This window comes from Molothrus aeneus, chromosome 3 (assembly GCF_037042795.1).
Source record: "Molothrus aeneus isolate 106 chromosome 3, BPBGC_Maene_1.0, whole genome shotgun sequence".
NCBI classification, from domain to species: Eukaryota; Metazoa; Chordata; class Aves; order Passeriformes; family Icteridae; genus Molothrus; species Molothrus aeneus.
In genome coordinates this window covers 39087289-39108209 of record NC_089648.1, presented here as the reverse complement: position 1 = coordinate 39108209, position 20921 = coordinate 39087289, and the positions used below count along the sequence as shown (strand labels likewise).

The 20921-nt window shown below is 39.4% G+C and overlaps 2 protein-coding genes across 2 annotated transcripts; both read right to left on the bottom strand.

Annotated features, from left to right (window-relative positions):
• LOC136553883 (sulfotransferase 6B1-like) lies at positions 1–6611 on the bottom strand. The gene is made up of 7 exons (XM_066545641.1): positions 6413–6611; positions 4849–4988; positions 3668–3757; positions 2911–3037; positions 2037–2131; positions 1066–1222; positions 1–131 (listed from the first exon to the last, which is right to left on the bottom strand). The coding sequence occupies exons 1-7, from the start codon at positions 6609–6611 to the stop codon at positions 1–3; spliced, it is 939 nt and encodes a 312-aa protein (XP_066401738.1).
• Positions 6612–14022: 7411 nt separating this feature from the next.
• On the bottom strand, positions 14023–19887 carry LOC136553882 (sulfotransferase 6B1-like). Its single transcript, XM_066545640.1, has 7 exons — positions 19686–19887; positions 18092–18231; positions 17332–17421; positions 16540–16666; positions 15749–15843; positions 15088–15244; positions 14023–14153 (listed from the first exon to the last, which is right to left on the bottom strand). Exons 1-7 carry the CDS (start codon positions 19885–19887, stop codon positions 14023–14025), a joined length of 942 nt encoding a protein of 313 aa, XP_066401737.1.
• Between the last annotated feature and the right edge of the window lie 1034 nt (positions 19888–20921).

The window sequence follows — 20921 nt, the reverse complement described above, 5'->3', positions numbered from 1 at the left end:
TCAGGCTTTGCAGTACAAGTCATACTTCAACTTTTTCCCAAGTTTAGTTCCTGCTATATGTTCTTCAAATGCTTTGTCCATTTTCTTACTCTGATCTTCAGTGAAAAGATTCTTCCAGTCACTTACACCACCTTCAAAGAAGAAAAAAAAATCTCTTGAAAACCAAGACATTTTGTTTTTTATTCTATAGAGCTGTCATTTTTATTGCTTTGTACACTAAATCGTGTTGATCCATTTTCCAGATGAAACATTTTCCTACATCAATATAATTTTGTGAAATCAGTGGACTTACAGATATATGTGAAAAATCTTTTGCTATAATGCCAAAGTACATACTCCTCTTTAGGTGACTGTGTTCAAAAAGGCAGCCTAGCATTCTGTTTCCCTCCATCTCTCTCCTCTAGTCTGTTATGTCTGGCCAAGTGGAAGCTCATGAAGAATTAATTAAGAATCATCTGCCAGGAGGCAGAGCTGACGTTCTGCTCCTTTAGCAGCTTCAGTTTTTATCCAGTTATTTCTTCAATGTAAAATGCAGAAATAGATTCTGACAACCAGGTTGCCTTTCTCATGTCCATGTCCCCCATATTACACTGCAAAAGTAGTTCCCTTCTCTTCCCTCTCTTGTGTCCATCTGGATTCTTGCTTGCTTGGCTTAGTTCTAATGTGTAAGAGTGAACAGGCATCTGCAGTGGCCATCTCAGATGATTCCCATACTCTCCTACAAAGTGTGGTCTCACCACTCAGGCTGAGTTTGGCCCAGTGCTGCCTGCTCCAAAGGCTGGGCAATTGGTGATCCAGGCACAGAGGTGGAGAGGAATTCAGACACATGACAGTTCCTCCTTCCTGCCGGCCATCTGGGAGTCTCTAAGACTGGCTCTGCTGTCAGAGCCTTGCTGGGTATCTTCCTCACCAGTTGTCCTTGAATAGTCTTCTCAAGCAAAGCAGTGATAACCTGCTTGACACTAACTGACAATTCTAATGTGAGTGCAGGAAAAAGAACCAAAGCATGGCCCAAGTCCTTGAGAGTGGGACATTTCTACCTCTCAGCCCCTTGGAGCTTCCTACCTTTGCGAAAGAGAATATTGCCAAATGACCCATGGGTCTTGTCTGAGTTTTTCTTCATAGATTGGAAGCTGCTCCTCTCTACCACCAGCTGGAGCTGTTCCTCAGTCAGAGGAATTCCAAAGAATGTAGCTATGTTTTTCACACTCAGGGCAGGATTCTGAAAAGAGGAAGGTATCATGTGGCATGACTTTCAAACAAATGATTCTGCTTTCCAAGGTGTTTACACTTCCCTATATCTCTCTGCTGGCTGCATACATATCATATTCATAGAGTTCTCTAGGACTACACAGGGCCATAGTGTTTCTCATCTCCATAGTTACTTTGGAGGAGATACGAGCTGCCTTCCTGTTGATTACAAAATATTATATAGGATTTACAGGTAGCAAAATCCAGATTACTGAAAACAGAAAAGCTCCTCCCCAAAAAATATTACTGGAGATTTGGATTTACAGTTATTTGGGCTTATATCACAGATAAATTACATACAAGAATCATTTTCACAAGCAAAATTTTACAAAGGTTTTAAGGTTTGAATTTCAGCTTTTCTTCCCCTAAAACAAAAATCTGTCTCACCCAACTGTCATTATAGGACACAAAACAACACAAGCACACACACCGCTGCTCTCAAGGTGAAGAAGAAAGGGAAGTTTATTTTCTGACTCCAACATTTATAGTTTTCCAATAGTCACAGCGGATTGGAGGGTGAAATTGCCACCTCTCCAACGACACTGGTGAAACCAATAGTCCATCAAATTTCTCCTTCTCCATTGAAGAATGCAAAACAAGATGTTATTTACAGAAATTGTGTGAGAAAGTTTGCTACAAGAATGTAAACATCAGAAGGCTTAGAAAATCTTAAAAAATCAGGATGACACCCATCTTGGATCCCCTGTATGTATATAAGGATGAATTGGTTCAGGAAAATCATTTCCCTCAGTGTACAAAGTATTTGTAACTATTGATAACCTTACCTCTTTTACCTCTTCATAAGTTATTATCATAATATTTTTTTTGTCAGCATATTTGTTCCATTCAGAAAGGTATTCAAGGTAGCATCCCCAGGCCGCTAAAAAAACCAAAAAAATACTAAGATGAAGCATAAATTAGGATTATACAGGTTTTGGTCATTAAGTTGTGTCAGCCAAGGGCGTTATTAATCATGTCTATGGCAGAGTTTACCTCTTCGGTGGGAATTATTGGTTGTGCTCCAGTCTCAGGCACATGATATCATTGGTAAGTCAGAAATATAAAACTTGGTAGTATTTCAAGACAGCTTTGAGTTCACCAAAAAAGCTGTCATCTTGCAGACCGTCTCATAAGACTCCCTTAATTCAGTCGAAAACCTTGTTGAAACCCACCCTTCTGTTGGCCGTGTGCTATGCCAAACTCGTAACTTTAAACTAGTGCTATCACCTTCTCTCTTTTTTAACGGATTACAATTAGTCCCCCTTTTAATGCACTAGACTTAATCCAAATAATTCCTTTCATCCAATTTGGCATGGAGGTGAGTATATAGTTCCATGGACACAACATGATGGACACAGGAGAGCAGGGGTAAAGGGGACCCAAGATAGAGATAAGGAAGAGCTGCTTCTTCCAGGAATAATACAAGTTTGTACAAATTAAGGAAGTCTGTGGAAGTGCAGTTTTGACAAATATTTATCCTCAAGCAGTAAGACAAGCATGGAAAACTTCAGTTCAGATTTCTAATTCTCTGTCTTTAATCTCTGCTTTTGTACTGAAAACCAAAAAAATCCTACTGAAGCTGATTTACCAAAGTACAAGGGTTTTTAGATGAAGACAAATCATTGGATGATTGAAATAGACAGAAAACAGATACTGTACTTTTCTTTGTCATGAAATCTGCAAAGAAATCATCCCAGGTCTCATAGGAGGGAACAGTAGCCACGCCATTGGAAAAATGGTAATAAGATGTAGCAACATCTTTTGGATTACGAATCAGTAACAATATCTAGAAAAAAATTAAATTAATTATTTATAAAGAAAGACATAGCAGACTACAGCATTAAAAAAAATATATACTTTAAAACTGTGGTTGGGGATTTCTCATACCTTGTGTTTTCCTTACAGAAGTTATAATTTTATTCCCAATTCAGAATGTGCCCTATTTAAATTTGCTTTGGTACCATGAGAAGGAGTTGGTTGCCTATAATTATTATATTTTACTGATTAACAAAGTATTAATGCAGAATCTAAGTATGTTTTAATCAATACAGGCATAGTTCATCTTTTACATAGCACGGAAAATTCACAAAAATATAAGTGCTCCTGGAAATCTCACACATTGAAGCCCTCACTTGCAATAATGCCGTAAAATTCCTCCCACAGGAAATCACATCAAAATCCATTTTGCCTCTGGAGGATTTCTTCAGTCCCTGCAACTCTCTTGTGGAAACTGTCACAAACGGGCCAATAACTGTTTAAGTGAGGTGAATGGCAGTACTTATACAGTCATGTAAAAATGGCCAGGCTAAACACCTAAGTAGAAGAGTGATTCTGAGAATTGCCAGAAAAGTACTACGCAGGCTCTTAAAAAAAAAAAACTGTTTGTTTGCTTTAATACAGTAAAATCAGCACTCACCTTTGCGTTGTTTTCGAAGATAGATTTGGGAAGTTTTTCAGGACGGAGATTAGTAACCATAAATCTTGGAGAAGGTAATTTGGTCATTCGCTTGAATTGGAAGGAAGAAAGTGGACAGTTCAGTTAGCACAAGCATTCTTTTCATTAACCTATGCTTAAATGGTGCCTTGATGAACTTATCAACAGTTATTGGCCAATACAAGTTTTTTAGGGTTTTTTTTGTGCTTATTTCCCTGGGATATTATTAGGCTGCTCTGAGTAGGTCTAATCTTCTAAAGTCAATTGGAAAAAGACTATCCATTGACACGGGCAGTCTCTTGGTGACCTCTGGCTAGCCCTCACCTCCTGGCCTGTGCCAAGGGTGGCTGCCTGCTCTCCGCCCCTCGGGCCGGTCCGTGGGGAAGTACAGCAGGGCTGCCCAACTCCCAGAGGCAGCAAAGCTGCTCTGTGCCGCTGCTGATGGGAATCCCGAGTCAAGGAATCCAGAACAATAGAGACGAGAGGGGCCACTTGTGTAAGTTCCCAAGAGGGTTTAACCTCCAAGAGAGTCCAAAGACAAGTGACAAAGCTTGAACAGGGTAGTAGCAACTTAAGAACAGGGGAGGGTATGAGGGGAGGATAACCAATAGTAGAACAGGAGGAATGTAGGGTGGGGATCAGGTTCTAGGTAACCAATAGGGGATAACATGGGAGGGGATCAGGCTTGGCACACCAATGGAACTTCGAGGGAAGGGTGATAGACAAGGAAGGTTCTAGAGAAAGGGGTGGGGTTACATTTGATGAACAAGGGAAGCGGGCAGTACTTCCAGGATTGGCCGGTAAGGGTCTGGAAATCAGGGAGGTGCAAGGGAGTTAGACATGTGGGCTGACATAAGATTAGGCGGGAAAACAGTAGTAAACAACTTCAGGGCAAAACTACTGGGGAGACTGAATGGAGTACCTGGAACAAACCACTATAAACTCACAATAAGGAACATCTTAGGATTACAACAGAAAAACAATCTACCACAATCTATTGTTAGTTCAGTGATAATTCTCTTCAGTTCTGTTAGACAAGGGATAAAGGTAAGGTACAGATTAGCTATCTGTGAAAGCATCAAACAGTGGAATAGATCACACTTCATATATTCAGTATTTGAAGCACATAATGTTGATCATTTCAATACATATTCTGTTCTCACCTCATATTTCTCAGCATCTCCAATTTCGAGGTAGGGGAATTCTTCTTGTTCTTCAGCATTCACACTGCTTTCACTACCTGGTGTTTTCTTTTGAGATATGGCTATCAGGTCAGTTAGGATTTGACTTAGCCAGTTAGTGCCTGAAAGAAGAAAAGTACAGAAGTGCTTGTAAAACTTTTAGAATGGAACGAAAAAGATTTACCAAAGTCAAGAGGTGGTAGTACTACTAGGTGGGTTACCGGGTCTCCTTTCATGTCATACAATCACAGCTGACTGTCTGGTCAAGCACCACCCAGGATCCTACCTTTGCTCCTCATAAGGACATATTTCTCCAACTTGAACAGTTCAGTACACCATAAAGTAACTTGTACACTGTAAACTGACTAATCAGGGAGAAGAACCACTGAGATTCAACTAGGAAAACCTGCATATAATAAATTTTATTGTGACACATATAAGAGCGATTGGGGTGGTGACCCTATACTTTAAAACCTAATGAATTAATTTTTTTCTGCTGTGCTGGATTATCTTTGGAAGAAAGATGGGTTACAGCACTTCAAGACAGGTGCAGAACTAGATCTGAAAATTGTGCATTCATTTTCTTTCACAACTGGAAAAACCTCTCTGAAGTGACATTTCCTAGACACACTTGCTATCTTTTTCTTCAAAAGATTACAAAGAGCCTGCATAGATCTCCCATCTCTAATTTACCATGTCCTGACTTCTGGACACTGGGTGCCTACATCTTTCTCACTGCAATCTTAACAAGTGCATTCCAGTGCATAACATTTCTTCAAAAAGAAAACACAATGAAAATGCAACAACTTCACAATCCTGTCAGCTGTGACTATCCACTGTAAGGCAGTGTGAGCCAATTGCTGGAAGAGAGAAACAGCAAGATTGAGGTGTATATGAGGCACATCTAATCCAAACCTTTGGCTTTCATGTGGCCCACTGCTTTGAGGCAGAAGGAGCCAATATGTCGGGTAAACTTCACCCCTAGCAAAGATGTCTTCTTGATTTCCCAATAATTAAAGAAAAGTGCAATCACTTCGAGGACTGCAAAAATATTTTTGATAGCAATTTCTTGACATCTATGGGAAATAATCTAAGAAATTTTCACCATTTGAAGGTACCAAAGGCTCCATTGTAAAAACATAAAGCTCTTAACGTTACAAACATTCATGTGGAAGTAGATCGTGGAATATCAGGAGATTTTGTTACCTCTGGTGTAAAAAACTGTATTTTGATTCTCTCCAATTTGTGCATTTAACTTCATAAACATTAAAAGTAAAGATAACAAAAACCTTTAGGTGCTATAGAAAAGAAAATCAGAATGTTTTTCACAGTCTTTTTGAAAATTTCCCATATCAAATATGCATAATTCATTTCTGGTACTTTTTGAAAATGAAATCAGTTGTAAAATATTTGGTAAACATTCTAAAGACACTTATTTAGCATAATATATAATATGTACAATGTCATATATATTGCATATATTTAGCACAAACCTTGTACTTACTATAACAGAAACTTGTTTATGAAAAAATTAAAATATATTCACCGGATTTAGGGTATCCTGCCAAAATTACATCATCCTTTCTGGCTTCAAAGGACTCCAAGGCTTTGAACACTTCAGGACTGTAAAGAGTTCTAGGGTAGAGAATTCCCTTGTAAGAAAAGAGCAGTTCATCGCGACGCAATGAGTTGGAAGCTGCTAATGCCTTATCTACCAAACCAACAAATGATTTCCTGGTCTCCATTCTTCTTCTCTCTCACACAAAGCCTCTGGCAAAGTGTGAAATGCTGTGTAGAAGGAGAAACCCACAGATTGTTCTTTAATAGGTGCTTGGTTTTCACTTTGGATTTTTTTATTCCTTGAGTCTATGAGCAATAGTTTACCTTCTTCTGAACCTGGGAAGATATATACAGCTCCAGTCAAATACCTTACGCAATATGAACCTTTGAAATCAATTGAAGTTGAATATAAACTAACAAGATTAGCAGACATATGCAATTGCATTCTAGGAAAAAGGTCATGCCAAAAAGTCAGATTACAACACAGAGTTTATAAACAGGATAGAACAATATATAAAGACATGAATTGCAGATTGGAATTTAAATGTCATGATCAAAATCCTCAAGGCAGTTCATCTCTTTCCAGTACTTACTGCTGGGATTTTCTTTTCTTTCTTTATTATATCACTCATCATTCTCACCAAAGTTAAATAAAATGTGTTGGGATGGGGAGAGAAGATGTTCAGTGAGCTAGAGCCTGAGCTGAGGACAGTCCTGTGAGTGTGGCTGGCTGCTGCCTGCTGCTGGAGCCCAGGAGGGCACAGGGGCACAGGCACTCTTGGGCCACTCATCAGACTGCACTACAGAGGTCTGTTTTTCTGGTGGTTACACAAAAATTACTCCTTGCTACATTTCTTTAATGAGCTCAATCATTGTTTAACAACTGATCAGTGCTTAGGGAGTTGGTGACAATATAACCTCAGCTACAGTGAGTAGTGTTTATCATGCACTTCAGATGATAAGCTGCTGACTGCCCTGACCCCAGTAAAGGAACTGGCTTTAGACTCAGGTTCAATATTTAAGTCTCTGAAAAAAGAATGGATGTGTCACAAAAAATGAGAAAATACTTCTCCCCCAAAATTTATGCCAAGAATTTACATGCCATCCTTTCTTATCTCCATCTCTTGACTGCTGCCTGTTGGGCACTGGAAGGAAGGGGACCAGCAACTACATACCTGCATGCTTTTGCCATTTGCTCTCCCTGAGGGATTCAAGGGAGATCCAGGGCTCTCCCTGGTTCCTGAGCCATAATGCAGTGCTCATGGGATGATCTAGCCCTACATTTTTACGTCTCCTTTTTCCAGTCCATGCACAATCTGTTGCTTTTGCCTTCACCCCCCTCCTTTCTGTAAAGCCTTATCAGCATAGAAAAACTACCTATGTACAGGCATAATCTGAAACCAGTGGATATCACATGGCCTGGTCCGTCTGATCAATGACGAGTGCCAAAGGGCACAAAGTTGGTACCACCTGCACCATTTATTTCACTGACATCAGCTAAAAATTGCCATCCTATGAAGTAGCACTTTTGCTGATTCTTGATGTGAAATTAGTCACCCTAGCAAAACACAAAATCAGCTTACCTAACTTTTCTACCCTATCTTCCCTTGGCAATAAATTGTCATGGGCTGAAGATAAGAAAATGTGTTTAGTTAGTATTTTTACTTGCTGGCAAAAGAATTTGTTGGGACAGACATCCCTAAGGGTGGAAAAAGAGGAAAAATGACCTGTAAATTATTGGTGTCATTTCATGCAATAGTGTAGCATTGGAGTAGGGTTATGAAAATGAAAAAAGATATTCCAGAGCAACTTCCAGAGGATTTCCAGTGTATTTTGGCAAGAAAGGGCAATCAAGCCAATTATTCCTGGGAAGCATATTTTATCCTTAGGAACTAGGAAAAAAAAAAGCCAAACCCTGTATTTCTGGAGGAAAAAACAATTAGAAGACATAAGTCATGAGGAGACATTTTGAGGGCAGTTAAATTTTTGAAGAAAAAAAGAAGCAGTATCAAGATATCATAATGTGAGCCTTTGATACAGCCATCTGCCATGACACCTAAGCTGAGAGACGGGAGGAGAAGTGCCTAGCCCCCCCCATGTGGTACAAGACCCTCTGAACCTGATCAATAGTGAACCCAGAGACTGACAAGAAAGCATCACTTGATTCAAAATTTCTAAGAAGCAGCTTTAAAACCTACAAAGATTAAAAGCATATTAAAAACAGCTTAAAGGATTTGATTATCTCCAGATTAATGGTATTTGTAGTTCAAGACACCACAGTTTCTCTGAAGGTTTCTGACTTCCCACGCTGACCAGAGCTGGATATGGAGCTTTGCAGAAGGAGGCTGGAGACATTTCTGTGACAGCTACAGGACAGTGCCAGCTGACCTTTACATAGTGCACTGATCTGCCCATGCAGATCCATTCCCTGTTAAATGAAACAGCTTCAAAGAATGAAAGCTTCAAAGCATGTGCTCCCAAGTGCTAAATAAGAAGAGGTATGTTTTAATAATTATTTCTGTGATCTGCATTTATCTCAGTAAAACTCTGGAGAAGGCTTCCATATATTAGTCCTGTAAAATAACCAACTCCATGTTTAGGTAGTTCCATTAAGATTGATCCATTCAAGAAGGTACCTTAAAACTCCCCTGATCATTCATCTGCAACAATAACAACAACAACAACAACAACAACAACAACAACAACAACAACAACAACAACAGCAAAGAAAAGCCTGCAAGGGTAGTGAGACGCCGTGGGCTTCTGTGATTGAGCCCGTGAAAAGTAGAGTTTTGCATAAATCAGAATTTGCTCTAAAATGGAAATGTCATATGCATCATTTTCCCCTTTGAATAAGTTAGTGTGGATCTGATCAGAGGAGAATCAAAGCCTTCAAACTGATCCCAGGTTGTTAGGATGGTTTAGGTTACGTGGCCAAAGCTGTCTGCAGACCCACAAAGGAGCACGGCAGAGCAATGAAGGGGGAATCAAAACAGTACCCTGCCCCAATACTCCCATGAAATCAGCTCATCCAAGGCCTGACTCCACAAGCTCAGAGGAGCTCAGGCAGAGTGGAATGCAAGTTAAGGACTCTTAAAAAGGGACTGGAGCCTGTCCAGGACCCTTCTATGGCTCTTCTAGGAGAGCTTCAGGTCCAGTGTCCTGGTGGGAAGATGGTCCATCAAAATGATCAGTGCAGGAGAACTTTTGAAGACTGGCAGGGGCTGCTGTCTGGGGGGTATAGGCACATAAAGAAATGCAGAGGAACAATTTTCCATGATTGCACATGAATTATTACATCAGGATTGAAAGACAGGTATGAAGCAACTGCCAGGAAACAAATTATGTACCAGCCTGCATGATACTACTAATGTTGACTTTACAATACAGAAAGTACTGAAACAGAGATGAAAAATAACTAATCCTCAGTACCAGATCAGGGTGGATTTTCTTAACTTCTCTAAAAGACTCTTTGGGCCAGAGAACTAATGTGTTGTAAAATTTTCTAGGATCCTCCTTCATCTTTTCTTTTCCTCTAGAATAGTAGCGTCTTTTTCATGTTGTTCACCTTCCCTGACCAGAACAAAGGTTGTCACAACATCAGATTACTTCACTATAGATTATCTACACAAGCATACCTTGCTCTTTCTTCTACCCAGAATTTCCCTGCTTATCTCATATATCCCAGGATCCCCAAATTCTAGACGCTGAAATGTCTCCAGCTTCTTTTCAGCATTTATTCTCTCTTTCATTTCCTCTTCTGTATATTTGGCATCTGCCAACTCCTTCACCATTTGTTCAAGCCAATTGGTTCCTGAAAGGAAAAAGACACCAGTAGGACATCCATTCCACTTCCCTTTTACATGTAAACCTGTCTGATGGTATCCTGTCTAATTGGTTTCAAGTGAACCAGTTTGGCTCAATGTTGTACTTTAACCTTTTAACAAGAGTCTGTGCTCATTTTCACGGCAATGGAATCAATTTTCCCCATAGTAGCTAGTATGGAGCTATGTGTTGAATTTGTGCTGAAAACAATGTTGGTAAAACAGATATGTTTTAGTCATTGCTAGGCAGTAATTACAGAGTGTCAGGGCCTCCTCTGATTCTCACACTGAGCTGCCAGAGAGTAGATTGCAGATGCACAAGAAATTAAAAGGGACACAGATGGGACAGCTGGCCCCAACTGAGCCAAGGACTATTCTATCCCATATGGAGTCATGCTCATGGAGGGAAGGAGAAGGAAAGAGAGATGCTGAGAGCTAAGGCACTTGTCTTACCATGTCACCATCATGGGTGATGGAGCCCTGGACACAGCTGAACATTTCACTGCTGGAAGGATAGAATGAATTCCGTACTTTGCTTTGCTTGCACACATAGCTCTTGCTTTAGGTATTTAATTGTCTTTATTTCAACCAGGACTCCTCTCACTCTATACCCTCCCCCACTCCCTTGCAGGTGAAAGAGTGAGTGGCCCTGTGGGGCCACTGAGCTGAGCTGGGAGTTGCCAGCTGAGGGTAAATCATGGCCCTGGTGAATAATCAACCAGGGTGTTCCTAAAGTCAACAGGGGCGGAGCTGTTGAGCAGATACTGTGGAGTGCTTCCCAGCTTGCTTCAGGGTCACACACATCCCTTGGCAGAAGCAGAGGCAGACCTCTATTGCTCTTTTCAAGTCTTTTCAACTTCTCTACTTTTTGGTTACCACACACTACTCCAGAAATGGATACACATCCCAGGATAAAGGTTCCTTACAGGCAATGGCTCTGTCCTGCATCCAGGCACTGTAAAGCAATGTCCACGGCTGAGGAGAGGTGTCACCCAAACCAGATTTCTCAGGATGAAATACTCACATCTGAGAATTTTGTGTCATTAAATCTGACAGGAGGGTCACTTGCATGTGACGTTTTAGTGCAATAGTGTGAATCCAATTCTACTTGTACTACTTCACTTTCTTTTCTCTCTCCTTATGTCCATAATTTATTCTTTGGTGAAATTGTTACATATGGAACTGTTATTTGTATTCTGGGTGACACCTTTTTAGAAGGTAAGGAGTGCTGAGATGGTGAAATGGATATTTCCACTGGTCATCCCAACAGAGAACAGGCAATAGAGGAACGTGATTTATCCTGTGAAGGGGCCTTTCACTCTCCTTCATGCCCTTGAATACAGGGCATGTAGTCCCTACCCATATATCAAACCATTTTATCACATCCTTGTCTCTTTCTTCATAAATGGATGTTAGACACAAGATTAGTTAAACAGTAAGACAGTATCAAATGAAAATTGTACCTGCAAGACTTGGAAGATTGCTTAAAATTACCTACAAAGAATAATTTAAAATTATTTGTCTGGTCTCCCAAAATGCAGAACCATCAAAATAGACCATTTTATTGGAAATACTTTCTCTATCAGTACTATTTTACTCTTAAAAGTTGAAGACACTGTTCATATATTATGCTTTTGGTAAGCTTTGTTTTAGTTACTCTTTTCAGCTCCTTGTTCATGAGCTAACTCAGAATTGCAGAGGAAAATTTCCACCTATTTTCCAGTTCTAAACAGTAAGGGCATTAAAAAATTATCTTTTTTTTTTCCTCAGGCCAGCTGCCTAAGAAATTTTCTTTGGAGCCAGCTGCCTGAATCCTGAGGGAGCCAGATCACTGTAATACCTCAGCATGAAATGTACCAACCTGTCCCCTGGGCCACTGGGGACACAGGTGCCTCCAGCTCCTTCAACCCTCAGACTCTGCTCTCTGCTCATGAGCAGGGTGTCCAGTGCAGCCATATGTCTGTCTGCTCAGGAGCTGCACACAAGGCAGGCTAGAGCAGCTCTGTCTCTCTAGAGAGGCTCAGGGCAACCAAGGATCCTGAGTATGCCAGCAATCCAAGTCCCAGTCCCAGCACTGTCTGTCCAGCAGCCAAAGTGTCTTGGGCTGTGCAGCTCAATGAATGTGGAACAGCCCCTGTGCTCCTCAGGGACAACTCTGAGTTGCTCAGTTAGCCACAAGAAGATCTACCTTGGACGCAAAAGCTGTTATCAGGAGCATTTGCAGTACACCATAAAGAGAAGATGCACCTGAATGGAAGACTCAGCCTAACTTTGCTTGGGAAATGGACTGGGAAAAGGACATGAGGTGGAAGATAGGTTAATATCATTTTTCCAGTTTGTTCACTATCTTTAAAGGAAACAGATAAAAATACAATATAAACATAATTTTCAGTGGAAATTTCTCTTTTTAGGCATCATAGGCAACAAAATAGACTAGACCAAAAAGAATGATAGTTTACTTTTTCTTTTTTTTCTTTTTTTGACAATTGGTAAGAATCTAGAAGTAATACATTTTGTGAGCCATGTCTATTGTCAGTCAATTATGTCTTACCTTCAAAACAGATTCCCAAGTTTTTCTGAATTGATTCTCACACTCACTGGCCTCATCTCTGCTTACTTTTCACTCTCTCAAAATGTCACTCATCCATCAAGTTTCCTTGCCTACATTCATTTTTTGACATGGCCGCTTGCCTTGTCCATCCTTTCCTTCTTCAACCTCCTTACCCCACTGAATGCAAGGGCCCACTGAGTATCTCAAATGGAGCAAAAGCACATGAGGTGTTACTGCTCTGAATAGCTCTGTCCTTCAGAGTGAGATTGTTAAGGGCACAAAGGGGAATGAATTCAAGCCTTGGGATGACTCAGGAGAGGCTAAAACTGCAGAAACAGGTCATGGTCTGCTTTTCAACCAGATCAGCAAGACCAGAGTAAGATCTGAGCCATTTTCGTCTGGCACTGTCATCATGTTAGTCCTTGCTAAGTGATTCATCAGGTGTTTTTAGGACAGGTGTTGCTGCCTGACTGATTTACCCCCATCAAGTACCTGCACCTTTGGCTTTCCATCTCTAAATACAGCGTTTTACATTTAACTTTACTAAATTTTGTGTTCCCTACTCTTCTTAATGTGTTGTACCAGATGATTTTTCAAGGTCTCTTCCAACCTGGGCTGCTCTGTGATTCTATAGAAAGCAGTTCCTCTGTGTGAGTCTGGCCTGTAAAGATCAGGCTATAATCTGAAATTCATCTTGATATTTTGCATTCAGAGAGATGAAGAGTCTTATGAAGGCTGATCCATATTTCTCTTCTTTCTTATTTTCTAGCTTTAATTCAATTTGTGCTGAATTCATGAATGATCTCATTTTTCGTTAGGCTTCTGTTATATCCCTGTTTTGCTAGTGATATTTTCTGTGAAGATGTTGACTGATTGGAAACATTTTTGAAGGAAAAAATAATCTGCATACTAAGTAATTGGAAATTGTATATAGAGATAGAATTTGTCTAGAAAGAAAAGGGGCATTTCCTTCCAGGTGACAGCTGGAACAGGACTGTTGAGTTTTTGTAAATATGATTAGTTGACATCTTCTTCAGCAAATGGGTGTAGTCAATGATTTCACCATTAAACAAAAGGCTTATCACTGTAAAGGCTGCTGCAATGATTCTTACAGCAATTCCAAGGTGCTTACATCCTTTGATCTAGGTTTCCAGTCTATAGCATGCAGATGATTTGAGTCTGCCTTGCAGAGTTCTTGTTCTAACCACATTTCATTTCTCTTCAGGCTTTGCAGTACAAGTCATACTTCAGCCTCTTCCCGAGTTTCATTCCTGCTATATGTTCTTCAAATGCTTTGTCCATTTTCTTACTCTGATCTTCAGTGAAAAGATTCTTCCAGTCACTTACACCACCTTCAAAGAAGCAAAAAACATCTCTTGAAAACCAAGACATTTCGTTTTTTATTCTATAGAGCTGTCATTTTTATTGCTTTGTACACTAAATCGTGTTGATCCATTTTCCAGATGAAACATTTTCCTACATCAATATAATTTTGTGAAATCAGTGGACTTACAGATATATGTGAAAAATCTTTTGCTATAATGCCAAAGTACGTACTCCTCTTTAGGTGACTGTGTTCAAAAAGGCAGCCTAGCATTCTGTTTCCCTCCATCTCTCTCCTCTAGTCTGTTATGTCTGGCCAAGTGGAAGCTCATGAAGAATTAATTAAGAATCATCTGCCAGGAGGCAGAGCTGACGTTCTGCTCCTTTAGCAGCTTCAGTTTTTATCCAGTTATTTCTTCAATGTAAAATGCAGAAATAGATTCTGACAACCAGGTTGCCTTTCTCATGTCCATGTCCCCCATATTACACTGCAAAAGTAGTTCCCTTCTCTTCCCTCTCTTGTGTCCACCTGGATTCTTGCTTGCTTGGCCTAGTTCTAATGTGTAAGAGTGAACAGGCATCTGCAGTGGCCATCTCAGATGATTCCCATACTCTCCTACAAAGTGTGGTCTCACCACTCAGGCTGAGTTTGGCCCAGTGCTGCCTGCTCCAAAGGCTGGGCAATTGGTGATCCAGGCACAGAGGTGGAGAGGAATTCAGACACATGACAGTTCCTCCTTCCTGCCGGCCATCTGGGAGTCTCTAAGACTGGCTCTGCTGTCAGAGCCTTGCTGGGTATCTTCCTCACCAGTTGTCCTTGAATAGTCTTCTCAAGCAAAGCAGTGATAACCTGCTTGACACTAACTGACAATTCTAATGTGAGTGCAGGAAAAAGAACCAAAGCATGGCCCAAGTCCTTGAGAGTGAGACATTTCTACCTCTCAGCCCCTTGGAGCTTCCTACCTTTGCGAAAGAGAATATTGCCAAGTGACCCATGGGTCTTGTCTGAGTTTTTCTTCATAGATTGGAAGCTGCTCCTCTCTACCACCAGCTGGAGCTGTTCCTCAGTCAGAGGAATTCCAAAGAATGTAGCTATGTTTTTCACACTCAGGGCAGGATTCTAAAAAGAGGAAGGTATCATGTGGCATGACTTTCAAACAAATGATTCTGCTTTCCAAGTTTTTTACACTTCCCTATATCTCTCTGCTGGCTGCATACAGACGGTATTCATAGAGTTCTCTAGGACTAGTGTGGCCCAGAGTGTTCCTCTCCTCCATTTTGGAGGAGATACGAGCTGCCTGCCTGTAGATTACAAAATATTATATATGATTTACAGTTGTGTAAAATATACACTGTTGAAAACATTTAAGCTCCTTCCCAAAAATATTACTGGTGATTTATATTCACAATTATTTGGGCTTATATCACAGATAAATTACATACAAGAATCATTTTCACAAGCAAAATTTTACAAAGATTTTTAAGTTTCAAGTTCACCTTTTCATCCCTTAAAAAAAAAAGTGTCACACACACTTTGGATACCCTGCATTCATATAAGGGTGAATTGCTTCAGAAAATAATGTGCCTTGAAGTATAAAGTATTTGTAACTATTGGTAATTTTACCTCTTTTACATCTTCATAAGTTATTGTCATAATATTTTCTTTGTCAGCATATTTGTTCCATTCAGAAAGGTATTCAAAACAGCATCCCCAGGCCACTACATAAAACAAAGAATCCTAAAATGAAGCATAAATTAAGATTATGGAAGTTTTGCTCATTAAGTTTGTCAGCAAAGAGCTTTATTAATCATGTCTAAGGCAGGGTTTACACACTTGGTAGCATTTTAAGACAGCTCTGAGTTCATCAAAATATTAATAATTTTGCCAACCATCTTGTAAGACTCCCTTAATCCAGTCTAAAACCTTGTTGAACCCACCCTTGTGTTGGCCGTGTGGTATGCCAAACTCATAAACCAGTGCTATCACTTTTTCTCTTTTGTAATGCATTAGAATTAGTCCCCTTTTTAATGCACTAGGCTTAGTCCAAATAATTCCTTTCATCCAAGTTGGCATGGAGGTGAGTATACAGCTCCATGGACACAACATGATGGACACAGGAGAGCAAGGGGTAAAGGGGACCCAAGATAGAGTAAGGAAGAACTGCTTTTTCCAGGAATAATACAAGTTTGTACAAATTAAAGAAGTCTCTGGAATCAGTGTTTTAGTGAATATTAATCTCAAGCAGTAAAACAAAGAAGATAAACTTCAGATTTCTAATTCTATGTCATTAATCTCTCTCTCTTTTGGTACTGTAAACAAAAAATTCCTAGAGAAGATGATTTACCAAAGAACAAAGGTTTTTAGACAAAGACAAATCATTGGACAATTGACATAGACAGAAACATATACTGTACTTTTCTTTGTCATGAAATCTGTGAAGAAATCATCCCAGGTCTCATAGGAGGGAAGAAGAGCCATGCCATTGGAAAAATGGTAATAAGATGTAGCAACATCTTTTGGATTACGAATCAGTAACAATATCTAGAAAAAAAAATTGTATTACTATTTATAGGGAAAGACATAGCAGACTACAGCATAAAAAAAGAAATAACAATAATATACTTTGTAACTGCAGTTGGGGATTTCTAATAAATTGTGTGCTCCTTGCAGAAGTAGCAATTTCATTCCCAGATCTGGAGATGCAGTAATTAAATTTGCTTTGGTACCATGAGAAGATGGTTGCCTATAATTATTATCTTATACAGATTAACCAAATTATTTATCCAGAATCTAAATGTGTTTTGATCAATACAGGCATAGGTCATCTTTTAAGTAGCAGGGAAAATTCACAAAATATAAATTCTCATGGAAATTTGACACATTGAAGCCCTCACTTGCAACAATGCCATAAAATTCCTCCCACAGGAAATCCCGTCAAAATCCATTTTGCCTCTGGAGGATTTGTTCAAGCCCTGCAACTCTCTTGTGGAGACTGTCACAAAGGGGCCAATAAGGGCAAACTGTGGTTAAGTGAGGTGAATGGCACTTCTTAAACATGTAGTAGAGCCTTAAACATGTAGAAATGGCCAGGCTTAACGCTTAAGTAAAAAAGAGTGATTATGAAAAATGCCAGAAAAGTACTACATTGGATCTTTAAAAAAATTCTGTTGAATTGTTTCCTTTAATACATTAAAATAAGCACCCACCTTGGCATGGTTTTGGAAGATAGATTCGGGAAGATTTTCAGGACGGAGATGAGTAACCATAAATCTTGGAGAAGGTAATTTGGTCATTCGCTTGAGGAATTGGAAGGAGGAAAGTGGACAGTTCAGTTAGTACAAGTATTCTTTTCATTAACCTATGCTAAAATGTGGCCTTGATGAATTTATCTACAGTTATTGGCTGCTTGAAGTGGTTTTTTTTGGTGTTTTTAGTGAGTGTTGTCCTGGGATATTAGTGGGCTGCTCTGAGTAGGTCTAATCCTCAAAAGCCCATGAGTAATTGGAAAAAGGACTATCCATTGCTAGTTCTCTTCAGTGATAATTCTCTTCAGTTCTGGTAGACAAGGGATCAAATCTAGAGGTGGAGTACAGATTAGCTATCTATGAAAGCTGAAGCATCTCAAGGACTGAGGGAGGGGATGAGGAGGAAGAGCTAGTAAAAGAGACAAGTGCTAATATGACATGATTTGACACTTCATGAAGTTCTTCTTAAATCCAAAAGATGCTATGTTGAATTTCTGAACTTCTTATGTCTCATGGTTATGTCCTCCTCTCAGTCCCACTGAAGTGTCTATTTATTTGTATGTGTTCAGTATTTGACAGTCCAGGTGAGATTACTCCAGACCAGATGCCACATAAAGAGGAGTGGTAAAGGTCTTATCAAACAATTGTATAGATCATATTTCATATATTCTGTATTTGAAGCACATAATGTTGATCATTTCCATACATATTCTGTTCCCACCTCATATTTCTCAGCATCTCCAACTTCTAGGTATGATATTACTTCTTGTTCTTCAGCAATCAGACTGCTTTCACTACCTGGTGTTTTCTTTTGAGATATGGCTATCAGGTCAGTTAGGATTTGACTTAGCCAGTTAGTGCCTGAAAGAAGAAAAGTACAGAAGTGCTTGTAAAAATTTAGGATGGAACGAAAAAGATTTACCAAAGAAGTCAAGAGGTGGTAGTACTACTAGGTGGGTTACCGGGTCTCCTTTCATGTCATACAATCACAGCTGAGTGTCTGGTCAAGCACCACCCAGGATCCTACCTTTGCTCCTCATAAGGACATATCTCTCCAACTTGAACAGTTCAATACACTGTCAATTAACTTGTATACTGTAAACTGACTAATCAGGGAGAAGAACCACTGAGATTCAACTGGGAAAACCTTCATAAATTCAACTAGGAATACCTGCATATAATAAATTTTGTTATGATCCATATAAGGGAGACTGGGGTGGTAAACTTGTACTTTAAAACCTAATGTATTAAGTGTTTTCTGGTGTGCTGGATTATCTTTGGAAGAAAGATGGGTTACAGCACTTCAAGACAGGAGCAGAACTAGATCTGAAAATTGTGCACACGGTTTTTTTACAATCAGAAAAACCTCTCTGAAGTGACATTTCCTAGACACACTTGCTATCTTTTTCTTCAAAAGATTACAAAGAGCCTGCATAGATCTCCCATCTCTAATTTACCATGTCCTGACTTCTGGACACTGGGTGCCTACATCTTTCTCACTGCAATCTTAACAAGTGCATTCCAGTGCATAACATTTCTTCAAAAAGAAAACACAATGAAAACGCAACAACTTCACAATCCTGTCAGCTGTGACTATCCGCTGTAAGGCAGTGTGAGCCAATTGCTGGAAGAGAGAAACAGCAAGATTGAGGTGTATATGAGGCACATCTAATCCAAACCTTTGGCTTGCATGTGGACCAATGCTTTCAGGCAGATTGTGGGAATACATAGCATAATTTGCAATACTAGCAAAGATGTCTTCTTGATTTTCAAAAATTAAAGAACAGTGTAATCACTTCAAGGACTACAAAAATATTTTTGATAGCTATTTCCTGACACCTATGTGACATAAACTAAAGAATATTGAATATACCATTTGAAGGCACCAAAGGCTCCATTGTAAAAATATAAAGCTGTTAACTTTACAAACATACATGTGGGAGCAGATCGTGTAATATCAGGAGATTTTGTTACCTATTGTGTAAAAAACTGTATTTTGATTCTCTCCAATTTTTGCATTTAACTTCATAACTATGAAAAGTAAAAATAACAAAAACCTTTGATGCTATAGAAAAGAAAATCTGACTGTTTTTCTCAGTATTTTGGAAAATTTCTCATATCAAATACGCATAATTCATTTCTGGTACTTCTTGAGAATGAAATCAGTTTTACAAAATTTGGTGAACATTCTAAATACAATTATTTAGCATAATATATAATATGTACAATGTCATATATATTGCATATATTTAGCACAAACCTTATTTCTTATTATTACAGAAACTTGTTTAGGAAAAAAATTAAAATATATTCACCGGATTTAGGGTATCCTGCCAAAATTACATCATCTCTTCGGGCTTCAAAGGACTCCAAGGCTTTGAAAGTTTCAGGACTGCAAATAGTCCTAGGGTAGAGAATTCCCTTGTAATAAAAAAGCAGTTCATCACGATGCATGGTGTTGGCAGCTGCTATTGCCTTAACCATGAAATCAACAGATTTTATCCTGGACTTCTCCATTCTTCTCTCACTCACACACACACAGGCTCTGTCACAGTGTGAAATGCTGTGTAGAAGGACAAACCCTCAGGAGCAGATTTTCCTTTAATAGGTGCTTAGTTTGTTGTTTGGGTTTTTTTTTCTTGACCCGATGAATAATTTACCTCTTTCTGAACCTGTGAAGATATATACAGCTCCAGTCAAAGACCTTTGAAATCAATTCAAGTTGAATATAAACTAACAAGATAAGCAGACATATGCAATTGCATTCTAGGGTAAAGGAGTTAAATAATTTCTAAACCGCATGCCAAAAAGTCTGTGATTACAACACAGAGTTTATAAACAGGATAGAACAATATATAAAGACATGAATTGCAGATTGGAATTTAAATGTCATGATCAAAATCCTCAAGGCAGTTCATCTCTTTCCAGTACTTGCTGCTGGGATTTTCTTTTCTTTCTTTATTATATCACTCATCATTCTCACCAAAGTTAAATAAAATGTGTTGGGATGGGGAGAGAAGATGTTCAGTGCGCTAGAGCCTTAGCTGAGGACAGTCCTGTGAGTGTGGCTGGCTGCTGCCTGCTGCTGGAGCCCAGGAGGGCACAGGGGCACAGGCACTCTTGGGCCACTCATCAGACTGCACTACAGAGGTCTGTTTTTCTGGTGGTTACACAAAAATTACTCCTTGCTACATTTCTTTAATGAGCTCAATCATTGTTTAACAACTGATCAGTGCTTAGGGAGTTGGTGACAATATAACCTCAGCTACAGTGAGTAGTGTTTATCATGCACTTCAGATGATAAGCTGCTGACTGCCCTGACCCCAGTAAAGGAACTGGCTTTAGACTCAGGTTCAATATTTAAGTCTCTGGAAAAGACCTATGGTCTTTGATGCTACTGATACCAGCAACAGGAAATATTGGGGCAACTAGTAAGATTAAAAATGTTAAATTAAACCAACAAAACACCTGTAAATGTTATTTCCTAAAATATTTATCACTGGTGATTAATGCAGTGCAATTTGCCAGTTGGACAAGGATGTAGTGCATAG

What these genes read in the sequence shown, in the direction of transcription:
- LOC136553883 (XM_066545641.1), bottom strand. Translation starts at nt 6,611, where the DNA reads ATGGAGACCAGGAAATCATTTGTTGGTTTGGTAGATAAGGCATTAGCA. An exon ending in GGCAGGATACCCTAAATCCG is followed by an intron (nt 4,989 to 6,412) that starts GTGAATATATTT and finishes TTCTTCTTTCAG; the next exon opens with GCACTAACTGGCTAAGTCAA. An exon ending in TCTTCGAAAACAACGCAAAG is followed by an intron (nt 3,038 to 3,667) that starts GTGAGTGCTGAT and finishes ATTTTTTTCTAG; the next exon opens with ATATTGTTACTGATTCGTAA.
- LOC136553882 (XM_066545640.1), bottom strand. Translation starts at nt 19,887, where the DNA reads ATGGAGAAGTCCAGGATAAAATCTGTTGATTTCATGGTTAAGGCAATA. An exon ending in GGCAGGATACCCTAAATCCG is followed by an intron (nt 18,232 to 19,685) that starts GTGAATATATTT and finishes TTCTTCTTTCAG; the next exon opens with GCACTAACTGGCTAAGTCAA. An exon ending in CTTATGAAGATGTAAAAGAG is followed by an intron (nt 15,245 to 15,748) that starts GTAAAATTACCA and finishes TCCTCTTTTTAG; the next exon opens with AATCCTGCCCTGAGTGTGAA.